This window comes from Aulonocara sp. 'chitande type north' Nkhata Bay, linkage group LG11, assembly GCF_057382095.1.
Source record: "Aulonocara sp. 'chitande type north' Nkhata Bay isolate Kocher_YH1m ecotype deep benthic linkage group LG11, A_spYH_male_GT1.1, whole genome shotgun sequence".
NCBI classification, from domain to species: Eukaryota; Metazoa; Chordata; class Actinopteri; order Cichliformes; family Cichlidae; genus Aulonocara; species Aulonocara sp. 'chitande type north' Nkhata Bay.
This window is the reverse complement of record NC_141354.1, coordinates 19,691,826-19,717,212: the sequence shown is the minus strand read 5'-3', so window position 1 is coordinate 19,717,212 and position 25,387 is coordinate 19,691,826. Positions and strand designations below refer to the sequence as shown.

General features: G+C 39.7%; 1 protein-coding gene across 10 annotated transcripts in view; it reads left to right on the top strand.

Annotated features, from left to right (window-relative positions):
• The window catches only part of mef2d (myocyte enhancer factor 2d), a 105,108-nt gene extending 81,018 nt beyond the window's left edge, over nucleotides 1-24,090 (top strand). For 3 of the 10 annotated variants that reach the window (XM_086310961.1, XM_086310967.1, XM_086310960.1), the window contains exons 7-13: nucleotides 5,657-5,835; nucleotides 7,125-7,154; nucleotides 10,288-10,405; nucleotides 10,664-10,835; nucleotides 12,087-12,155; nucleotides 15,492-15,542; nucleotides 18,715-24,090. In XM_086310961.1, coding sequence (XP_086167087.1) covers nucleotides 5,657-5,835; nucleotides 7,125-7,154; nucleotides 10,288-10,405; nucleotides 10,664-10,835; nucleotides 12,087-12,155; nucleotides 15,492-15,542; nucleotides 18,715-19,150 — 1,055 coding nt within the window. In that variant the 3' untranslated portion in view covers nucleotides 19,151-24,090. The remainder of the gene's footprint in view (nucleotides 1-5,656; nucleotides 5,836-7,124; nucleotides 7,155-10,287; nucleotides 10,406-10,663; nucleotides 10,836-12,086; nucleotides 12,156-15,491; nucleotides 15,543-18,714) is intronic. The other 7 variants (XM_086310968.1, XM_086310969.1, XM_086310966.1 and 4 more) reach the window with 5 other exon arrangements.
• The last annotated feature ends 1,297 nt before the right edge of the window (nucleotides 24,091-25,387 follow it).

Sequence of the window (25,387 nt, the reverse complement as noted above, 5' to 3'; positions counted from 1 at the left end):
CAATGTGAACAGCAACAGATTTCCATCAGAGACATGCACAAGTGCTCGGTGCACATTGTGCAGCATGAAACACACGGAGGATCGCAGAATTTCCCCGAGTCACCTGATGTAATGAGGGTTCACTGTGCGTCAACAGGACACAGGTGTTCTCACTGGTCAGATGATGCTGAAAAACAAACTCTTCTTTTTCCTTTCGCATTACCTCTCTACCTTCTGTCCCTCATTTCCTAAATGCTTTTTTTTCCTTTCCTAGCCTTTCTGTTCATCTCTACTCCTCCCTTATTATCTTCTCCTCCTCTGTTGCTACTTATTTCCACCCCCCCGCCTCTGTAACCAGATACCCTTTCATCCCTATGTGCTTCATTCCTTTTTCCTAAGTAGCTTTCTTGCCACTCCTCCTGTATTCCCTTTCTGTTTCAGTCATATCTAATATGTGGTCACTTTATGCCCTCTGCTTCTTGTCTCATTACCTCATTACCTGCTGGCATCTTTTCTTTCCTCCTTCTTCCCCCCTTCTTCTGTCCCTGTTGCTTTCAGTATCTCCATCCTTATCCTGTTTTGTCTTTTCTTTACAAATGACTTTTCAAGCCCACTTTCTTTCTTCCTTGCTAGCTTCCTTTGTCCTCTTGTCGTGGTCATAGTTTGTCTACTTCCTTGCTTCCCGTCCTACTTCTTCCACCATCCTTTTCTTCTTTTATCATCTCGTATTGCTTCATCTCATTCTTGTCTTTTGACTTACAGTACCTTCTTCTGACATCCTCTACTGTTATCTTCCTGGCTTGTCTCATTCCATCTGTTTCTACCTTGCTGCATTCTGCAACATCTTTTTTTTCCTCCCAGCATTCACATGTCCTTCCAGTACCTTCTCTGTCCTGTCTCTCCTTCCCTCCTAATGATTTTTTCCATATACCTTACTCTTTGGTTGTTCCCTGTCTCCTTTGTTCCTGACCATACTGGTTCCTCCTTCTCTCCTTTCTCTTTTCCCTCCCACAGTTCTGAGTAATTTCTTAATTCTCCTTTTTTCTATCATTTCTTGCCTTCCTTCTTCACACTTGAAATTCAGTTTAAAGGCTAATAGTTGTTTTGTTTTGTTTTTGTTTGTTTTTTTCTTGTAATGATCATTTTCTTTTCTTTGAGGGGTTATTGAAGATTTGTTTTGTTTTCCTACTTGGAGGAAATAACATAAACTATATGGTAATACTATACAGTGCAATTATTTAAGCTCTGCTTTATCTCTTTTTGTTTCCAGCTTTCTTTCTTTGTCTATATCATGTTTTAGGGCCAAAGAACAAATCTGATACTGCTCTGTCAGGAACTATCCAGACCTGTCAAATCTTCTAGGACAAGAACAGGTCTGCTTAATATCCCCAGAGTCAAAACTAAACATGAAGACTCAGCATTCAGGGTTTTTTTCCTTCATATATTTTCAACAAAGTCTCAGATAAGTTCAAGTCTACGGCAGCTCAATCAAGTCTGAGGATTTTTCTATTTGCCTCTGCCTCTGATTAAATTTAATTTGGGTAAATTTGGTCTTATCATGTACTGCACTATAGCTGTGTTGTAACTTTATTTTCTTTCATAATGTTCATCTAATCCTATTTAGGTTATATTTAATCATATTTTACTCTTTTTAAAATCTATTTGTCAGGGTCTACTTTTCATCTTCATATCTTTCTTTTGTTTTGTTTTTTTTTATAAAGCTCTTTCTCTTTGTCTCACATGATGTCTAAAGGTGCTTCACATTAAGAAGCTTTGCCTTAACTTCTCAAGCCTCCTTCCCTTTTCCACCATTTATCCCTCTATTACTCCTTCCTTTGCTCCTATTGTGCTTTTCCTCTTTCCTCCCTCTCTGCCCGGTCTCCCTCCCGCTGAGCTGATAACAGAGGTAGTGTTCGCTTCTAGTTGTTGTTGTGAGGTTTCGTTTATGGGAGGTGTGTGTGTGAGACTGAGATGAAGCAGAGTCACATGCCACTGTGTCTGGAGGCAGCGTCATGGAGAACTGCTATCACACATATCCCTTGTCTGTCCAAGGGGAATACTGTCTGTGTGTGTGTGTGTGTGTGTGTGTGTGTGTGTGTGTGTGTGTGTGTTAGGGCTGGGAAAGTCCCTGCTGTCCCCCTTTTTATATACTCTGTGACTGAGTCTCTGTTTGAGCCTACTTGTCTTTTAGCCTCGAACAGGCTGCTGTCTGCTGGAGCCTTGTTGTTATGACAAGCAGATATCCTCCATCTTCCACATCACCACCAAATCCATCGTTCGTTTTAATTTTTTAAACTTGATTTAACATGAATAGGCAACAAAGGTAAACACAGTAGACAAAAAACCCCAACGACACCCATCTTAAATACAATACACAACCTACTAATAGAAAAGAACGTAAATATGGGAGAGGAAGCAGCATTGTATCGTGCAGTGTTTTTCTGTGACAGAAGCACGTCACGAATCAGGCTTTGTTTCTTAGAGTAACTGTTGTGTGGCAGTGTTCAGGTTTGGAATGTGGCAGTTGTGCCATTTCAAAGGAGGGTGCGTTCAACAGGTGTAGCATGCTGTAATGTGGCCAGACATGTTACTGGAATGCCCTGATCGACGTTAAAGATCAAAAGAACAAGGGGGAGAGAACTTTTACACTGCAAACCAGAAGTTATTTTATCTTTGAATACTGTCAACAAGCCTCATGAAAAGACTAAAACCAGTTCATTTAACCTTAAACGTAATTAAATGTATTGTGCATATTTAAGACCTTGTAAAGCTCCACTGTTGAAATTATTAAAAACTTATCAGTGAGCTACTCATCTGGACTAGATGGCCTTAAAAAATTATCTTTGACTTTTCATACATTTCTCATTAACTAAAACACAAAACAAACATTACCAGACTTCCATGTGAGATCAGAACAGGGTTAATTTCTTAATATGCACTCTTTTAAGCATCTTGTGTATTGGATAATTCTTCATTTTTTGGCAAATTGACATCTGTTCATTTTAATAAATGATTTGGAAGGAAAGCCTTAAGAGATGAAGTTAAATATTATATATAAAGTCCCTTAGATCAATTTACACATAGTTAGTAGGGGTGCAACGATACACAAAATTCACGGTTCGGTTCGGTTCGATACTTTGGTGTCACGGTTCGATATTTTTTCGATACAAAAAAATGTTCATGCATTTTTAATTTGTCATTTATTAAAATTATAAATATATATTTTAACTCAAAAGTACAGTTTTTGAATTTAACCCTAACCCTTGTGCGTGTTTTTTATTTTGACAGCGAATGCGCACCTGCGGACCACTTATGTGCAGCCCTGGTTATTTAGCTCATCATATTGCAGCCACAGAAATTCTTTTGTCCATGAAACCATAAAGCTGCACTTTCTTTTTGCCTTATAGTCTGATTTGTCATAACTTCTCAGTTTTGTGGTAAGCTTTTCTTTGGCTGTCACTTCTTCACCCTGACCTGTCTTATTTGGCTCAGCAGAACTGAAATGCTTTTACACACTCACTCACATAAGCTCAGCGATTCTCTGCACGATCAACCTCTCACATGTTTAAGCTTGCTGCGGGAGATTTCACTTGTCATGTTTGCATAGTAAGCTAACGATTAATAAGACGATGTCAGAGGAATTGGTGCACAAATTATCATCACTCACAGATCAGTGCTGTCGCTCTCTATACACAGTTCGCACGATTGCAAAGTGAAAGCAAAAAAACAAGCGCAAATTCAAACGCAACTTCAATATGTCACATATTGACAGTGGCTCACCGATGCCAATGACATAATTACCCAGCTACATTTCCGAAAGAATGCAAAAGCATTGACATATATTTTTCCTACAATAGGGAAGAGATAGATTTTGGTAGCCCGACTGAAAAAATCGCTAGCTCCGGGACGTCGGGCTAGCGATATTGCGAGCCCTGTATCTGATTGAGGAATCACTCATCTTTGGAAAAGAGAGTTTATTACAGAGAAATGGCTCTTTCCAAAATAAAAGCTATACTATCCGCTTCTTCTGGGCTATATTCTCAGCAGCATAAGGAGAATCATGTGCTAACAGCTGTCTAAATGACTCGGCTAAAGTTAGTAGCATGCTTGCTTTTTTTTGTCTGCTTCCACTTGTCTTTGCACTACGATGATGTCGGCGTAAATGTGCAGTCATATTCGTTGTGTTCCCACTAGTGCTTTCAGGTTAATCTCGTTGAAATTACCTTAACGCCACAACACGGCAAATCTCCGTTAACGAGCTACCGCCGATCACTCCGTGCATGGGGCTAGACGGCCAACACGTTAACGAGCTAACTGCGCTAACACACTAGTTCACACCAATGTAATTGAGCATTGCATGGCACATCCAACATACTGTTTTACTTTAGTCCATGACTCGCTTACCTTCAGGGTCATACGTCACATGAAAACCAAAATAATTCCAAACGCCAGATCTGAATGACGTTCAATTTGCCTGTTGCAAGGAGAGCTTAACTTCTGTCTCGCTAGCTTGCCCTGCGCTCTTCCTTCTGACTATGCTGTCTGTGTTGAGCGCTCAGTGGATCTGCGCTCGACAGTGCAGCCTAGGCGGAGTAGTCGAACACAGATTCACTGAGCGCTCAACACAGACAGCATCGTCAGAAGGAAAATTGATAAAATAAATTACAAATGTTGTATTGTTCGATACATATGCGTACCGAACCGAAAGCACTGTATCGAACGGTTCAATATCGATACGAATATCGTTGCACCCCTAATAGTTAGGTCTGTAAATATTTTTGTAATGATCATTTTTTCCAATTTTGGTGAATGAGATGCAAAAAAGATGTTTTTTAAAAAGCTACTGCATGAATTGTAAGGACATTAAATGCATTTGTATACATTGCCTTGTCCCTTCATCTGATTTTCAGAGTATTCACTGTGGTGGTGTACAGAAGAAAAATGACAAAAACTGTTATTTTCCAAAACCTTATGGACCTTAGTTTATATAAAAGAAACATTTTTATTTTGTTTTTCTCAAAAAACAGTTTATAATATCATGTATTGCTACAAGTAATAATTTACATGTGTGTAAATACAATATAATGGTTTTACACATGTACATTATATGCAGTCACAGTATTGAAAGTACAGTGTAATCGTTAAACTGCATGGAAGATTTTTGACTGTGTCATAGAGACCAATTTAGCAATAATTCAGTGGCAATGAAAGCTAAGTTTCTAAGGAAGTGGGGGTTTTTCACAGTGTTTCACAGATGGCAGGTGTCCAGAAAGATTTGCATGTTTTTCTTTTAACCAAGTGCCAAGACACGTAAAAGTAAAAGAGGAAATGTGTAGAGAGTGAGTGTGAACATGGAAATAAAGAAATAACATAGATCTGGAGAGATCATGACATGGTTTTGATGTGAAGAAGCTGCAGAGAATCATCTTGCAAAGAAAAAAGCTGTTTGAGGTACAGAAACAATGATGAGCATGTGGTGCGACAGAGCGATCAACTCACTAATGAGAGCTCTCTCACACACGCATGCAGAGCTGAATATACACATCCAGGCAGACAAGCACAAAAAGTCACTAGTTCACAGGTAGAAACATAAAAAGCATCAAAACAGACAAACACACAACCTTCTTCTACACTTCCTCTGCACTGAACCTCACTTTCTTTATTTGTTTCTCTCCAGCTAATGGCTACATCAGTGCCAGGGCCTCCCCAGGCCTCCTCTCTGTATCCAATGGCAACAGCCTGGGGAAAGTAGTCCCGGCTAAGTCTCCACCTCCACCCAGCCCTCAGATGGTCAACAGCCGTAAGCCGGACCTGAGGGTCATCACCTCACAGAGTGGCAAGAGCCTCATGCAGCTGGTAAGGAGATCATGAGTGGAAGCAGCACTTCAGTTCAGAATTAGTCAAAATTATGCGATGAAGGCTTCAGGTGTTTTAATCTCTCAAGTGTAATACAGCCAGTCTCTCAATGATGAGTATCAGTAATCTTTCCTTTCTTTTTGTTACGGTGCCTTTTGATGAAGCCTATAATATATACAATAGGGGCCTGCCTCGTGGGTGAACCATTCATATTTTCTATCCTATTCAGTTTGCATTGATAGTCCAAACCTCCACAATGTTGAATGAGCAACTTGATGAATCTAGATTTTAAATGTATTACAAAAATGACATAAATGCTACAGTGGGAGATTTTTGTCAGGATCTTTGTGCAAGTCACTGTCCAGGAGGACCTCCTGTCTGCCTCCAGCAGTATGTGTCATATCATGAAAACATATTTCCACGACTGCTACTTCTCTTTAGCCACTTCCAGTTTGAGTCATGCAATGAAACTGCCAAACCATTTCATCTTTATTTCTGCTGCTGCACAACTTTGCGGGGACTCGCCATTGGCAGCTGAAGTAATAATTGTTTGGGTCACTTAAAAACGACAACTGACACAACCCAACTTTGAACATTTCTGAGTTCTGACAGCAGGAATTAGAAGTGTTTAAAACACTTTACCCTTAGATTCCTTTGTTCTAAATCTAACTATAAAGATGAGGAGTTACTTTATATGAAAACTCTGGTTATTAATTATTCCAGCGATGCGAACAACCTGTCCACATTCATCAGGCTGAAGAAAATAGTCTACAAGAAGATTGTGCAGGTGATGGACTCGGCAGTAGTCTGGAATAACTGAGAGGCTTAGAAGATGAAAATAAAAATGTTTCACGTGGTTCTCACATGTGTGACATGTTCACAGATTCCTTTTTTGCTGTGGCCACTGTGCCTTTTAATGGCCAGAAAGTGAAATAATTTATGTAATTTAAAATATAATAATGTCTGCTCTCCTTCTCTAAATATGGTTCTAACTTTCTCACTATTACATAATTTCTATTACTACAGCCAGAAATCTGTAAACACAATAAAGCAACAATGTCCATCCATACATGGTGTACAGTCTCTAACAAGGCAGACAGACAGATCCGCAGCTGACTTCTGGATCCAGTCTTTCTCCTTCACTTTTCAGTATCTTATTACCATGATATGCATCTCTATAATTATTCTCAAAGTAACCATAACATGTTCATATCTCTACACCAGTTAGATTTTATAGAAACTTAACAGCCCTTTGTTTTTTACTCTCCCCTCTTCCACCGGCCGTGCAGACTGAGGAAGAGCTGGAGTTGGTGAGTGAGGTGAATAGACTTTTAGAGTTTTAGGCTCATGGATGTGGTGTGTGATCTCACCGAGCATGAGTGTGACACGGTCAGCAAACGCATCACTTCAGGGTTGAATCAGTGGCACTGGTGTTATGAGAAGAGTAGGCGTAAAGCCACTGGAGCATCAGAGCTACACACAGACGGTGGAGAAATCATCTGTTTGCTTCTTTTCCTGGATGAGTTTGACTGTAAGGGTTATGCTTCACTACAAGCTTCACCACAAGATTTGTAAATGCCAACAGAGTTTATGGCTTGATTAAAGTCATGAAAAGACTTGAACTTGTGATGTTTCAATCCTACAAGACTTGACTTGAACTTCAAGTTTGTCAGGGAAAGTCTCGGAACAATACACAATACAAGAAAGGCAGGCTCTGCATAACCACATACCTTGCATGCTTAATTCATTAGGCCCAAGGACTGAAAGGACTTTAATATTCCATTTATTTGACAGACATCATTTTCTTAAACGGAGAACTAAATGCATATTGATGGCTACAATACGACTAGACTGAAAAGCTTTTCATGAGATGCGCTGTCAATTATGCAGAACATAAAGTTTTAAAAGGCACTGTTTAATTATTTTAAACGTCTTTAGACTTTATTAGCTACAAGCTTATCACGAGGCAGAGTTTGACCAGTGGGGAAAAAAAAACAAAAACAAAAAACAAAAAAAACGCTTTCTTTCAGAGTCAGATGAAAAGATGGATAACATTTCTATGTGATGCTATGTAAATATAAAGTTACATCCAAAAGCTGCTTAATGATAATCTCTGTATTGCTTTCTAAGATGTGATATGAAGCTTCCATTTAGGTTGGCATTAAGACTGGAAACAGGTGGTATCAGCTAAGCTTAGCTGCACACTAGTGATAAACATCCCTAAAGCTGTGTTATAGAATTTATCGTGTATGTTTAATCTGTGCACAAATCATAAAAGTGTAAATCTTCTTTTAACAGGAGGGTTTTTTAATATTTCTTAGCTAAAATAAGATTCATAAAAACATGACAGGTTGTCCGTCTCCTTAAACAACTCTCTGCAAGACTGCAAATTAATGTGTATTTACCAAAGGTCGTAAGAGTCTGGGAAACATAACCTAAAATGAACTTAGAACTTAGTGTTTGATATAATTTTTTAAAAAGTTTATATATAGTATAGAAGAAAAGCAATCGATTAAGCAATAGATTGTGTGGAGAAAATGCCAGATATAGCAACTATAATAAAAATGTAAATAAATAATGCATTTTAATATATTTATTTATTATATTTTTTGATTTGGCTGAAGGTTCAATAATCACTCTTTATAAAAAAATTTACAATTTCATGACAGTTTTTTCATGGTTCATTCTTTAAAGGGTTAAATCTCAGTACTCTTTGTAAAATATTACCAAAACATTTGAGACCAGGTATTTTCTTTTACAAAGACTGTGCTTTTTATCCTTTGAATTGAAATATATTGAAAACAGTCTTGGTCTTTTAGCACTTGCATTTTCACGATTTCCAGTTTTTGTTATTGATGGAGTATTATTGCGAATTATTGCGAAGGAAAACCTGAAAGCAAATTGAATTTTAAAATGTGTATATTTAAGGGACAGTTGAGCCTAGCCTAAAGTGACATTTGTGAAGCACAAATAGACTGTAGAGAGAAAACATCAAGGGAACCGGAGCAACCACCTGACTCTCTGCTGTGTGTGAAAGCTGCTCAGCATGTGCATGTTTGGTTTCATCCGAGTGTCGATGCTCTGAGGATCAGAGTGAGGAAAGCTCACAAAGTCTCCAACCTGGAACACAGATGGACGTGTTAGACTCAGATACGCTGACCTCTTCAGTCCACATACACACACACACACACACGCACACACACATGCATGTTGACAGGTTCACGGGTGTTTCCTTGCATAAATATACCAATACCCACCCCTCAGAGCAAACGCACACCTCACATTGTTTATTCATGCCTTGCATTCCTTTCTGTACACACACACATGCACGCACTAAATAAAAACACGTCCTTACACACATTCAGCCCCTCTCGTCTCTCTTCTGTCAGCCTTGTCGATGCATGCGTTCCTGTCAGCATGATTCTCCGGCACAGCGATGCCTCTCATAACACCTTCCACCGTGATGCTACATAACACAAGCACCTGGCCCTGGCGACAGCATTGCCGTGCCAACGCCACCTTGAGATGCGAGACATTTCTCATCTTGCACGCCGATGTTAAAGTGTCACAGAAAAGTTAAAACACCTCAGAGAGAACTGAGGTGCTTGGATTTTCTTGCTGGCAGCGGATATGCTTCTGGCTGTGGCATGGTGAATAATGAATCTTCCAATGCCCTGCACAGGCGCAAGTGAAATCAACTAAATGTTTATTATATTAGATTTTAGTTATTAGGTTTTCTTTGCTTCTATCTCTTAATAAAACCTCTAAAGTGTCAGTAAAACTCAGAGCTGGAAGTTAATTAGAGTTGCTGCACTTGTACTTTGTAAAGCACAGAGTAGAATGCAGGAGATAATGTGTCTGTTTTTATTTGAAATAGAAGTAGAGCAAGCTGTGGTTTTAGTAAAATTATTTAAGTAGTAGCTGACCTTGGGTACATTACAGTCTCTGCTTCCACTCTGCTGTACAGTGAAAAGCACATGCTAACCATTATCATTATTGCTGTTGAAAATGGATGAAGTCATGTGCCGTGAACCTCTACACTCAGTCCATATAAGGAGAAAAAGAGATGATTTGTTGTGGATCCAGACCAGGTTTTCTCACGACATGGAGCCGCAACACTGGATCTATGAAACCATTCTGGCTAAAACATCCATCTGAGATTTATAACCAAACCCTCTCTTTCAAATACTGCGTGTCTTATCAGAGATTCCTCAACATGAAAAACATCAGAAGGATTTGGTTGTGAATTTAACAGTGCAAGTGTTTTAGCATGGATTAACTACACTGTGCAGAGAGAGACTTGCAGATGTTTATACCAAGAGGAAATGTTGCATATGAAAATCAACTTGCTACTTGTCAGTAGCTCAATGCAGACTTTGTTTTTAGAATCACTTCTTCTACTTCACATGCCCCAATGTTCAGCTTCCTCTGTCCATCTCTCTGTGTTCCCAGAATGCTCAACGACTAGGCGGCTCCCAGGTGGCACAGCCACTCACCACACCAGTGGTCTCCGTGGCAACACCCAGTCTCCTAGCGCCCTTCTCCGGCATGCAGACGGCCTACAACACTGGTGAGTTGTGGAAGGCAGCAAAACTTGGAAGTCTTGTAGTGTGATGCCACAAACCACTATGAATATTCACTTTGTTCATTGTGTGAGAGCTTCTGGAGTGATTCTACTTCAAAGGTCTCCATTAATATGGATTAGCGCTGATTAATATTGATGCACCCGAAAGTTGTATGATGTAAAACAATCCCCCTCACCCCTCCTCTCCGTCTCCTCTCTCTGCCTTTCTCCCTCTGCGTCTCCCCCTCCATCCCTTAATCTCAGAGTACCAGCTGACGAGCGCAGATCTCACAGCGCTCCAGACGTTCACGCCACCGGGGCTGGTGCCTGGCAACATGGCTGCTTGGCAACAGCAACAGCAACAGCAACCAGCAGTCTCTCAGCAGCAGCAACAGCAGCAACAGCAACTGAGCTTGGCATCACTCAGCAACTTGGTGTAAGCTCCCTTTTCTTACTATAAAACACCGTTAATGAGATGAATCCATTAATCTTACAACCTTTAACCTTCTCCTTGAAATACCTGAGCAGTAAAACTTTTACAAGAGCCACACATGTCACATGATCCATTACACAAACCATAGCACATGGTCGTATACAAAGCTGTAACATCACCCAAGCTGCGGTTTATTCATCTTCGTGGTGACCTAGATACTTCCCCCTGCTCAGCTCCACCTCCCACTGCGGTCCCAGTCTTTAGCTTCTGGTTGCAAGGCTTTGCTTCTAGCTGCATTATGTGGCACTCTAGATTTAAAACTTTAAAGGTGGACTCACTCTTGGACGTTCCCATTTTTCAAGTCTTCCTAATTTTCCAGCTAATAGGTTACTCTTAGAACAAAGTTTACCCTGAAGAATTTGAGCTAATTTGTAATTAAAAAATAAATCCCTGCAGCTGGTCTGAGTGCCCTCAGACCTTATATTTTGCTTTGCTGTAAAGCAAAATATAAGGTCTGAGTGCCCTCAGACCTTATATTTTGCTTTGCTGTAAAGCAAAATATAAGGTCTGAGTGCCCTCAGACCTTATATTCTTATCTCCTTCAGATGACCAGATCTATAACGAGTCAGACGAACTTATAAATTCCAAACAAGCGAGGTCATTACAGAGCAGACACACACCATTAGTAGCTGAATCAAGCCATCATATTTTAACCGATTATACAGCACTCAAAAGCTACTTTGTAAACAGTTTTTTTTCACAGCTCAGTGCAGTACAGGAAGCAGACAACTGATGAAGAAAAACAGCTCCTTAAAAAGTTTCTTAGGTTTAAAACAACTAACTTACTTTTGCAAACACAGCTACAAAGGTGGGTCCGTTCTTTGAGTTCAGTGTTTGTGTTTGGGAGTATGTTTCTTTATTATTGAGACATTCTTTGTAAGTCCTTCTAACCGAGGTTAGCTTTTTTTTTTTTTTTTTTTTTTTTTTTTTTTAAACCTATCTTCCCTTTGTTGGTGCTTTGCAAGACCATGAAAGCGATTTAAAAAGTGAAATGTCACGATATTATTTTTACACTTGCAGAACTGATGTGACCTTTACCTGAGTCTAATCAACTGCATTTCTACTTTACAAATTAAGTTGGTACAACTAAGTCTTTATGTGACCATTCTGGGTTTGCTAGGTTAATGTGTGGGTGGGGGAGCAGCTTGTAACTGCCTCTTGTTTTGTCCTCCCTCCCCCCCTTTTTCTCCACAGCATGTGGGGTGCAGAGAAACAGAATGCGGAGATGGTTAACTGCATCTCCAATTTTGCTGCTAACCTGAGGTGAATGACATGATAGCATCTGGTGCTCTGCCACACTGTTTATCTGTCAAATTATTATACTCCCACAGTGAATTATGAGTCTATAATAACTTGACAGTTTGTGACCAAAATAACCAAAAGAAATACAAAATTGATGCAATTACATGACAAACACAATATCAGCCAGTCTTCTCTTTCCATTTGTATGTTTGATGTGATGCCTGTTGCTTTGCTCTCTCCATGTATCACCGCTCGTTCACTTCTGCTGAGGCAAAAGCACCTTTTTTCCCCTCTCAGATTATCATTTGACTAGTCTGGTTCTAGGAGTTTTTATGCCACCTAAAGCTTAGATCTGAAGCTCTTTGGAAGTGTCATCAACAAAGAGGAAGAAGCTTCAGTGTGACAGCAGCAGCACCTTGCTATGTTCTTGAATGGAAGTAGTCTCTGGGTGCTGCTTTCAATTCCTAACACAAAACCAGCGCACAGCTCTGCGCCACCAGCATTGTTAGTGCATTAAAATTTTACTTTTCAGCCATTTAGCTGTCACTCTCAGCTGACAGTCAGACAGAAGATTGAACTGCTCAGGTACACGTTGGTCTGAATTTCCTACACTAGTGGGACTAAAAGAATAATTTAGAGCTCGACGGTATAGAATCACTGTCAAGTGCAGCTATTTCTTACAAAAAAAAAAAGACGTGTTTATTTCCAGTTGATATTTAATTCCCTGTAAAATACTCGTATACACACAGACAAGGGCGTTAAAGTGCTGCTATCCTCTTGTTCAAAATGTATGTATCTCAATTAAACATTGGCTTCGAATCTTGATCACAAAACAGATTCAAAATAAAACAAATAAGAGAAATGTGTTTTTTGTTGTTTTTTTTGTTTTTTTTTTAAAAGACACTTAGAATAATTCTAGCTGTCAGGAAAGAGATTGTTATTTGTTCCTCTGTCTGACAAGCTGAAAATCATCCAGGAAAATATGATAATGGGTTGTTTGTTAGTGTATACAACAGCTGTGACTCCAGGGGGTTGAGCATCTTTGAAAAAGCAGCATATAGTTAACAGTCACCACCAGCTCATATGCAGCAGAACTCTTCATATCGCCTTGTAAATGTTAACAAATGGCAGTCCAGATTGTATGAAATCCTTCTGCAAACAAATCAATTGAACCACTTGGAGATCCTGAAAAAGCAGCCAGCAGTGATTTCCTTGAGCGTTGGCTGTAATAATACAACAACTGTTTCTTATACCGACAGCAATATGGAGCATTTTTCATATCAAAAATATTCTTAACATACTAATGATTTTCAGGAATTTTGTAGGAAGATAAAAGCTCAAAGTTCAAGTATGTTCAAGTATTTGCAAAAAGAAAAGAAACAGAAGGAGCAGGAAGTTTTACGTTTGAGCTCATGGAACTGCGGAAAGTTGGCGTTTTTGCTTTGCTCTACTCCTTAATTGTTTGATCGCCATGTTTCATCGCTTTTTGAGCTACTCTAACAAAGGATTTCTTTCATAATAAAATAACCAAGACATTCCTCAAAATACGAAAAAGCAGGATCTCCCATTTTCTGCATAATCATGCCGCCCAGATGCTGACTGTGGCAGAGTTTCAGCAACCTCAGGTGTGACACTGGAATTGACACCAGGCGGATTTACAGTGTTGTGTGTGGGATCAGAATAACAGAATCATTGCCACTGAAAACAAGCAAGCACCACAGAAAATGTGGGATGCTTTCCCAGCTTGCCAAACTGTTCTCTCGGCAAAACGGAAAATCGTGCCTTCCTAAGGACAGCATGAGCAGACGTGGGCTCTTCTGCAGTCCAGACTGCTCTGCTTTGTTTCTGATTTCATCACACCGCAGCCTCACAGCGAGCAAACAAGCTCCTCCAATCAAATGGTGATTGACAGCTTGGCTGTGAGCCTCGCCTTCGCTGTCGGCCACACTTTTCCTCACCACAGGAAATGATTCCTGTCAACTTACTCTCTCCATTTCCCTCGTTTTAATCATCCCTTCTTCCACTAGTTCTGTCATTCTGCTTATTTCCTGCTTTCCTGGTCAGGCTCAGTTAATTTGGTGTACACCTGTTGACTCTCATCTTCGACCTGACTTCCTAATCTAAATGTTAATGTCACGGCTGCCCCTAAATCCCCTCGCTGCACAGCCTTGCATTCAGCTTGTCTGTGTTTATGGAGAAGTGGTCTCTGCATACTGGTTTTGCAGGACATGTCGCCATGGTTTGTTTCCTCACTGAGTCGATGTGTTATCAGCAGACACAGCCTCCGTTTGGGACATTCACAGGAAACAAACAGACCCACTTTCAGGGGTGGCTGTTTGCTAGTACACAAGTGATGTTTTAATGTACATAGCTACTAATCAATCAGTACGGAGCTTAAAAAAAATTATTGGTTTCCAACTCTTTTTTTTTTTTTTTTTTTTTTTTTTTTTGTGCCCAGCTTTTCTTTTTCGTTATACTTGTTTCCTAACTCGTAAACACAAACTGAAAAAAAGGAAGAACTTTTGGAGACGGTGCACACTCTGATAAATTGCTGAGAGGACACACTGTTTGTTGGCAGGGCATGGTGCGTACATGCTGTCAGAGGCTGAGCAGTTAAACCTCCTGGTGGGAATCAGTATTTTCTCAAACCCTAGATTAGAAACCACGGGGGATTCATTTTACATCCCTCTACCTGTACAATAAAAATACAATTTTATTTCTATTAAGTGTGTGCCATGTGGGTAATTTGTTTATTTATCCATTACATTTATATAAGATGGTCACATGTTAGATTGTTAAATTGCAGAATTACTTTATGGGGCTCAGAAATCTTTATTTAGCAACAGCAAGCTGATTTTTGGCACCACGTGGACTCAACTTTAATAAGCAGACTTTAATAAACAGACTAATTAGCATGAATTTATTACAATTTCACAACTGACGCAGAGGCAAAAGAAAGTTAAAGAAGAATAGAATTTCAAAAATGACTTTAAGTATAAAGGTCTCTGCAAACTACACAGAAAATTAGTGGTATATTCCTTTAAGGAGAGTTTGTACTACAGATTGCCAATTTGCCTGATCCCATTTTAGGAAACTCAACCATTTCAGTTTTACTGAAAGTGTCTGTAAAAGTGCTTTGCATGTGGATCACATTTTCTCAGCACAGGCTTAAGCACTTCTTGCTTTTCACGACTCTGCCTCTAACAACATCCCAGCCTGACCGAAGCAGCTGTTAAGGCCCTTTGTTTTTTGTCGTAAGCGTGTCTGGATTGACCATGACTGGTCTCCGTCCCACTGTCTCCCTGCTGTTTTAGCTTTTTAAAACTTGCTTGTCTCTTTTTCCACCTCCCTCCACAGCTTGGCTTCTCAGCCCAACTTGCTCTTTGGTAGGGAGGAGGGCCTCTGCTGGTATAGTACTCTTTACACTTAAGCCACACAGCTGCAGCATGCCGCTTTCCCAAAATATCTGCTTCACAAAGGAACCTTTTGGTACTTTAACTCCAAAACAGCAGTGGTTAGTAGTAAGAAAGAAACAAAAGTATCATGGCGTCAAGCAGATAATATTTCCTTTGTTTTTAATGTACCACCAAGATGGTTCAACTAAACTAATCTGACAAAGGAACTGCTTGCAATTACTAACTGAGGAGCTAAGATTCAGTAATGGACATCCTCAGCAGAACACCATTTAGAAAGCTGAACTCAAAAGTAATAGTCAAGAAGTCAGCTACGCCAGTACCTGTTTATTCCTTCATTCTGTACTTCAGTTTGTAAAATGTTTCTGTTAAGCCAAAGTAATACTGATAGCATCACTGTTACATCACCAGGGCTAATTTCTCAGTCCTGAAAAAGCTCCTGCTGAGCTGATGAGTAGGCCTACTCGTGATTAGTAAACTGATCTTGATCTGTAACACCCCTTAAAAAGATCAGCAGTATTAATAGACTAGTATTTCATTGATAGTGCACAGGTCAACAGTCTGATTGGAGTTAAAATTCTTGAAAAGATGAACTTTTTTTTTTTCTCTTCCCAATTCTCATCCTGAGAAAAGCAGAGCATTTTGGGAAACACGGCTGCAGCTCAACAAACCGCACTGTAACCAAGTGTCTGCTTCTGGCTGTGCTCACCATGTTGTTAGTGCTCGGGGGTAGCCTGCCGCTCTCGCCTTCATCACTGTCACTGGACTGTTGACTCAGCCGTTTTCACTCGCCATAGCAACGGCACCCCTGTGGCACCATCATCCATCTACCTGTACCGTCCCGAGCCACGACACGCAGGTTTGATGAAGTGGGTACGAGAGAGACGGCGTGAGCATCGTCCTACCAAGGGATTTGTGTCGTTGTGTGTGTGTGTAGGTGTGTGTGTAGGTGTGTTTGTAAGACAGTACGGGAGGGAAGGAGCATTTTTATGTAAGGCAGGAAGAGTGCACAACTTTAAGTGTGTGTCAGACAGAGGAAGACAGCGAGCACATTTGAGTGCCACGGACCCAGATCGCCTGGAGGAGTCCTATCTTAAATTCCCCTCTCAGTCTGCCAGTAATTGAGGGAATATTAGAGATACAGTGGTGCAGATGGCTCATGATATGACATATTAGAACACACCCAAGGGGCGAAACGCAGTAATTGGGAGCTTCAAATTCAGATCCACCATGTCAAGCTGGAGGAGAGGGAAAGATAGAACGAGCCCAATCCAAAAAAATCATGTCGACTGCGTTAAAAGGAGCGAGCCACACCGCAGCGTCAACAGTCGGTGTCAGCCACAGTGACAGGTTCGACTCAGCCTCCAGCCAGCGGAGGAGGGTGAGGTGGTGCTGATCAAAGAGTTTTGGCAGGTAAAAGCAGAGATGGTGACAAAGACGAAAGCTTTTTGGCATATAATTGTCCTGAAGATCTTAGGGCAGCGCAGTCAAGGAGTTAGGTGTGGATTGGTTCATTTGAAAACCTGTGAACATTTCACGTGTGAATCTAAATATTTTCTGTTTATCTGGAAAATACGTTTTATGCTGATCTAACTTACAAAACACCAAGTGAATACAATTTATCATATATAACAATAGAGCATAATTTACACTCTACTGTGACGCTCTTGGTTGGCGCTACTTGGAGGTTTAAGAGAACTGCTGATAGATTTGTAAACTAATAATAATCAAGTCAAATCAAATGTGACATAATGTTAAAATGTTCCGGGGGGAACGAACAGCACAAGAGAAATTTTGGTTTTAATGCTAAAAAAAATTATGGACAGCATGAAAAAAAGCCATTAAGGAAGGAAGATCACGCTGCTGCTTTAGTTGTCTATTTGAATATAATACCGATGCCGCTCTCATAGCATGGACCATATCGGCCGGGAAAGATGCTCTGTGGCATATGCAGCTAAAAACGAACATGGCAATGACCTTGCACACGAAAACAGAATAGAAGAGTGGAGGATGCGTAATTTGTGACCTTGTGAAAAAGATGCTCTTTTGAGTACAAGGGAAAGTAAAAGTTAGCTGCTTTCTGAGAAGGAATCGGGGGCGCACCTGGCAGAAAAAATGGACAGATGGAGATAAAAATCCACAAGCACAAAGGGAGATTTGCTCATTAAAGAGCTGTGGAAGTGGCCCAGGCATGGAGGAAAGCAACCTTACCAGATCAAGTATGACAGGATAGTATAACAGTATAGTGTTTAAAAAAAAAAATTAAAAAAAAACCCTGAACCAAAAGCCTTACAGGTTGTGTGTTAATTGTAGTCTTGGTTTGCACTGCTCCTTGGTGTGCCTAAAATTTTCCCATAAGAATAAAATACAAAGTACAGCAAAGACAAAATATAACTTTAAAATAGACATGTAAAAACATTTCAATTCCAATATTTTTATATTTTTACACTGCAACAGATTTTCCCAGTTTTTTTTAATAAACATAATTTTAGCAAACGACAACTAAAATATATTTAATTTCTGTCGTACTTCTTATCATATTTAAACCCTTCAAAATGTGTGATGTGTCATTCTTTCATTTATTTTAGGAAACATGTTCTTTAGGCCCTTTAATAGCTGTTGTATCACAAACAAAGATATAAAACAGAGCAAATACAAAATGCAGATGTTCTTGTTTAGCTACTTGCATCCACTGAATAATGACTTGAGTATCTTTTTTGATGCTCCAGTATGATGTTCAGCTGTAGACCTTATGGGATCAAACCTAATATCCGAGTGTTTCAGCTGCATGGCTTACTGAATTTGCTTTAATGTGCCCTTAAATGTAGCCTTATCTGTTCTTTGTGTCTTTGTTCTCCATGTGCTTAAGTCCACACACGCCTTCGTGTTCCGAGTGTATAGTGTTACCTGGGTGCCTTTTGCTTGAAAATCCTGCTTTTCATTTTACAAGTCCAGCATATGTTTACTGAATTCTTTGATCCATTCATTTTAAAGCGACCATTCTTTTACAGTTTTGGCTGAGCTCTGTGTTCCATCCCTGCAAACTTTTGTCTAATGAAGATCTGCTCTCATGTACTTTTGATGGATAATACGTGTAGTTGTGTAATTTCATACTGACATAATGCTTCTTGTTCTTTTCTTTCTTCTTCTATCCGTCATTTCTCCAGGCAAGTGGGAGTACAGGGTGCCGCGCTGACAGTCAACACAAACCCCAACGTCAATATCAAGTCCGAACCCGTCTCACCAAACCGTGACCGCAGCACTCCCAGCTCCACCAGTGGGGTGGCTGGAGTTGGAGTGGGCCAGAGTCAACTCCAGGGACAAGGTCTGGTGTCCATCGCCTACCCTGGTACTCTGCGTCTTGAAGCGGGAGGCCAAGGCCGCTCACCTGTTGACAGTCTCAGCAGCAACGGCAGCTCATATGAAGGCAGCGACCGAGACGATGGCACCCAGGGTCGAGGTGGGGGTCTGGATTATCACCACCAGGTCGGCGCCGGAGCCCAGCAGCCCACCATGGTCCTTCTGCGGCCCTCATCAGCAGAGCCTCAAGAACAGGATGGGACCAACGTCAAGAGAATGAGACTGGACACCTGGGTCACATAAACGGATCGATGGACAGATGGAGGATGGAGATGTGTACTTGTGGATTGTGTACATGCCCCACCAGCTCCAGCAGCCCCAATATCCACATTGCATACGCACAGACAAAATCCACCCACCACCAACCCAGTAACCTGCTGTCTACACAGTAAACCTCACATGGATACATACATGACACAAGCATGCTAACATACTCGCACATGTGGACACTCACTCGTATAGCAATGTGCAGTCACGTTTGAACTGTAATGTATTCTCACTGACATACACCAAACCCAACAAGACCAGGAATTATTTATCAAAAAAAAAGACCATGCTGCGCATCATTCAGCTGGATTCGGATAGAAGTGAATGAGTTTGTAATCAGGCTGCAGTGGTTAGGAACTGTGGCCTGATTAAATTTGGCCACATGGACTTCTTGACAGTTTCTGGAAAAGCAGACAAGCCAAACTTGGTTTCCCAGCATGCCCCTGCCATGATTCACGGCTGGTGGCAATCTCTCACCTTCATATCTTTACTGTCTGGTAGGTTTTGATCAAATATGACAGCGCTGTATTAAAACGGTGCCACCAACGAGTCCACATCGATGTACACATCCGCCCATCCACAGTTGTATTGCTATCACTCTAGATTTTTGTTTGTTTTCTAAGAGGAGCAGCTGTGCTCTTTTTTTTTTTTTTTTCTTCTTCTTCTTCCTTTTCTTTTTTTTAAAGCGTGGAGTTTTGTCCCTCTGTCTTGACTGTTGACATTTAGAGTTTGGATTCATTTTGAATATGAAGACACTAAAAGAATAACTTGCCTCCCTTCTCAGTCAAGTCGGCGGCTCCATCAACATGGCCGGCATTGGGTCCTGTACAAGAATGGCGACCACCAGGGGTCTTTATTTAATCAGAACCACGCAGACCAGCTGTAAAACGAGGAACGTGATTTGTTGCCGAGGAAAAAGACTGCTTTTCTTTGAATCAGGGACGAGCTGCCACAGCTCAACGACACATGACGCAGATTCTCCTCGTTTCGCCCACATCGTGTCAACTACAGATGCTGAGAAAGGTGTGTGTTTGGTTTGTTTGTGTGCGTGTGTGTGTATACGGGTTTGTTACCTCAACTGGTTGTTTTCTTTTTTGCTTCTTTTTTTTTTTTTTTTTTTTTTAAACCAAGTGAATTTGGATAAATCTTCACTTTCAATTTCATCCTTGAACACACACCTGCAACGCACACAGGTGAAATTATTTTTGTGAGCAATTCATGTTTTGAATAGATAGCTGATGTTCAAAGAGGAGAATCGTGAGGTACCATGTATATAAGCAATCTGTAACCTTTGTGGCTTTTGTGTGACAGGGATAAGGTTTTTTTTTCTTTTGAAGGTTAAAAAAAAAAATCATATTCAAGTATATATTTAAACAGCTTCAGGCGGTAGCAAGGGCAGCTCTGCATTTGGGGCAAGAGACTAGACCAGACGACAGGGATTGTATATATAAACTATATATTCGGCAGGATATCCCTTAAGGAAGTGGAAAAAAACAAAAACAAACAAACATTGATTCTCAGTGGATCTGTCTCTTTTATATTATTATTATTTATGTGTGTATATAAAGTGTAATATGTGGACGAGCCCAGAGAGGGTGTTGTAGAGGCAGGAAGGGAAGACGTAGCCGTGGTGACTCGGACTGTTTAGAGTGAGCAATGATTAGGACTCTGTTGCTGATGGAGGGCACTTTACCTTAACTCCCACCTCTGACACGCACGCACAGCACGCACACACTAGAGTTAGACTGATGTATTTGGCTGGATAACAACCTAAAAATGGCAGGTACATGTAACATATTGCAATTTTTATTTATTTCTCAAAATTCTCTTTTGATGTAGTTTAATTTAAGTAATTTACAAGCTACAGTAAGGGTCTCAGTGTGGTTGCCTAATTGGAGCAATTTAATTAATTAAATTAATAATTCAATAATTGCAAGAGTCAATATATTAAGTTAATAGATTGAAGCAGTTTTTTAAATGAGACTTCTTATTCCCATTTCCAGCTCCAGATTTTCAAACTTAAAGTTTATCAGGGTAGCTTTGCATGACTCACAGTTCAAATAAATCCTTGTATATCTTTTTTGCAGACCCTCAGTTTATCAACTCTGTGAAAGCAGCCTCCCCTCTCCCTTTAAGCCAACTACTTTTTCTTTTCTATTTGCCTGCCCCTCACAAGAAAAAGACTTGGAATAGCAGGTAGGTGGCCATGGCCAGTGCTTTGTGTCTCAAATGACTGCTGCAACTGGCTTTGTAAAGAACCAAGAGTAGAAAACAAAAATCGAACATTTAGGGCTGAAAGGATTGGATATGTTTAGTGTGAGCTGCATACGTTGGATAGAAAGCAAGGAAAAGGATCATAAGTCCAATTTAAGGAGTTGTTTACATTTTTTTTTTCAAACAAAAGAGTTATGTTGTATAAAAATTGGAACAGAAATTTTCTTATAGCTGTGTAGCACTGTCTACGTCAAATTCAGTTACTAATTGTAAATCTTTCAAAGTCATTGCTGATGTAGTTTCATCTTTCAAATGAATCTTTTATGGAAGCATTTATTTGAAACCTGCTAAAAACTAAAGATTAGTAAAAACAAAAAACAAAAAAAATGCCATTCCTATTGTATCATTTAGCTAAATTAAACTTTACTGGAATTTTTCCTCGTGCAGCGACTGCCAAATATTGGGTATTTTGTGCAACTTGATGCAAAAGATTATTATCCGCTACCACCATATCAGTCAAACTCTAGAATAAATACATATAGATAGTTTATGATTAAGCAAGCCAAGGATTTCCCTGATCCCTCTTTTTTTTTTCTTCTTCTCCTTTTAGAGGTTTACCTTTTCCTCCAATTAAAAGCCATGTTTCTATATTTAAAGGATCTCTCCTTCGCCTGTCACTGGTTGGCTGCAGTTTTATATTATGGAGAGTTTAAGAAGACTATGAAGGAAAAGAGAAGTGAAGGATGTAATTTTTCTACTCTATAAAGGTGGCAACGGTTGATTTAGGTTTTTCTTTTTCTTTTTAAACGTGGTGGTCAAAAGTGCAAATTCATGTATTTATTTTTCCTAAAAGCACTCTCAGCCTCCGTCCATTTGCTTGTTAAAAGCACTGGCGTTTGGGTGTCGTTCGTCGCTAAGCCGGAGGTTTCAGAATGACTCTTGATCTTTTAATGACTACCTCCCAAATCCAACGCAGACTTGTCGACTTTAGGTTTTACCGCATCCAGCCACCACATCCTTCTCATGGGCAGGCCCTCGTCACACCTCTCTCACCCCTGTCACTCACTTGGTTTTTTTTTTTTTTCTCCCCTCCTCTCTGGAAGCTTAATCTTACACCCAGACAAACAAACACACGCACACATTTCATTACACACTCCTCTTCTGTTTACTCCATCCAGATAGCGTGTGTCAGCGCTGAAATGACAAGTCAAATTATTTTGGGGTCATTTCCATGAGAAACACAACCACCACCAACCCCCCTCCCAACTCTATTCGACTTGCAGCTTCATCCCACACACTACTGCCATCATCCGCCCTTCAGTTCATCAGTGATTTCTCATTTCCTTTTTCTCCGTCTGTCACTCACTCACACCCCCCCCCCCACACACACACACACACACACACACACACACATTCATCCTCTGTGACAAGTCTGAGTGTCAATATTGCTTTTCTGAGTGCTTGGCAGAGTTAACATAAATCCCCAGAGTGTAAACACTTTGACTGTTAAGACTGTTGTGCCCTGAGCTTCGAACAAAAAAAAAAAAAAAGAGAAACAAAAAAAGTCTGCAAGTTGTTATGTTTCGTCCAAGAAATGAGATTGTTTGTGAGCAGGCAGGTGAGAGCCCTCGTGAAGCCCTAACATGTTCTTTAGAACAACACTAGGGGTCGCTGTAATCACACAACAGACAATCGTGCTGAGAAGCCGTTCTAAGAACTTGCATCCCCCCCTGAAAGAGAGATATATGCTCCTGTACAATGATGTTTAGAAGTCTCACTCACTTTCCAGTGTTAATTTGTGCTGGTGACAGTCTGTTTTTAATTGTTCTCTGACAATTGATATTATTGTTATTATTATTCTTATCATCATTACCACAGCCACACTGATAGTAGCTGTCATGATGATATAGGTTTCTGCATTTTCTTTTTCTTTTTTTTTTTTGTTGTTGTTTTTGTTTTTTGGTTTTTTTGTGTAGGTTAGACCTCTTGTTTTCTTTGGAATTTTATTTTATTATATAAGAATATTCTATAAATATATTTTTGTTTTCATTTTTTGGGATTTTTCTTTCTTCTTCAACAAGGGTGTTATTAATGTTGCACGATTTTTATGACACGTAACAAGCAACACACGAGTAGTGATATTAGTTTCCACGTGTGGCTGTGGATGGAATCGCTGATTGAGTCGACAAATCGCTTCAATGCTGCAAAACTTTGAGTCCAATGTACAAACCTCTGAGTCTAAAGGGGGTGGGGCAGCGTGACACGTCTAACTTATTTCTGACCAGACACAATTATGTCAATGCATGGGCGTTTCAAAACAACAGAAGTGTGAATCATGTTATAGGAAATAAAATGTAATATTGACACAAAAACACATCACACAGGATTACATAAAAAAAAAAAGTGAAATTAAAGAAAAAAAAGTTTAAATAAATTATAGCTAATATATTGTGTTCGGCTAGTCTGCTTTTTTGTTGTAAAGATAATTTTGTTTTTGTTTTTGGAGAATGATATACAATTTGTGTATATTTTCATAAATAAAGTATGCACTGATATGTTATTACAAATTCTATACTGCTTTTACAAAAAAAAGTGTTTGTTATTGTACCAAAGTATCCATTGGTCCCCTCTTACCCTCCCCTTTTTGCGTATGTTTTACCGTATTTTATATATTAAATAGACGAGTTGACCTACAGAAAAAAGTTTGAGTTTGTGTAACTTATTTGGATTCCTTTTTTTTAGTCTGATTTGATGCATCATGGTGTTGCCACCACTAGAGGGCACCAGAGTGTTTGGTATTAGTGTTTGTCTCCAGTTTTCAGAGGCTTAAAAGTAACAGGACAGACCAATATGATTTTAAATATATGCAGTGATTTTAACACTTGGATGAAACTTCTTTGTTATCAGTGACTGATTAAGTGTAGATGTCTGCATAGCAATGGCTGTAATACCTAAACAGTTAATGCAACAGTTTTGTTAAAACCTGTTAAATTAAAGCTACAAGTCTGTGTTTCAGACACATCTTAAGTTCTCATTTTAAAAACAATGTGACAGTATACAGAGTGCGTGTCATTCTCAAAATACTTATGGACTTACAGTACTGTACAAAAGTTAGAAAAAATACAAGAGTATTTGAGTCCGGGGAAGCTAAATATAGAGAAATGAGGGGTGGCCTGAGAGTTTTGCACAGTGCTGTAACTGCCACTAAGTGCAGAGCAATAAAATGTGATGTGTGACTGCTCCGCAAAGGAAAAATATTCACAGCTTTTGTGGGGTTTTTCCACATTTGAACCCAATGATAAAGGACAGATAAAGCTAAATGTTTCAGAAAATTTCTTTTATTTATATTGAGCCATCTGAGACAAATCGCATATATACATGAATAGAAAACTTACTCTGTCTTCCTCCCAGAGTCCAAAGACATCCATGTTAAGTTAATTAGTGATTTTAAATAGGCTGTAGGTGTGAATGAGAGCCTCAATGGTTGACTGTCTCTCTGTGTTAACCCTGTGATAGACTGGTGATCTGTCCGAGCTGTACCCCACCTCTTGCCCTATGACAGCTGGGACAGGCCCTAGCTCAGCCACAATCCTGAATTAGATAAGCGGAAGAAGATGGATGGATGGTGCTTAAGAACAATTTGGCAGGGTGGTTTCCTGCTCCCTGTTGATTCCAGTCTAGTGTTTAAAGTGAAGTCATCTGTTTCCAAGAAAAGTGGCACAATACACTAAACACTGAGCTGAAGCTTTTAACCATTAAATATAAGAAGCAGCCTGCCTAGTGGATGCAATCTACTTCTAAAGAGGGTTTTAAAAATATGTTAGTACATTTGAACTTACTTGACTTTCTAAAACAACATGCTGATTTCCTGGAGTTAAATCGCAAGAAAACAATTTGTCTAATTATCTTAATATAACAAGCAATTATTCCTTCATCTCAACATATGTCTCAAAATCAAAGATAATTGCTTTGTGATGATGGGTAAACAAAGCTTTACAG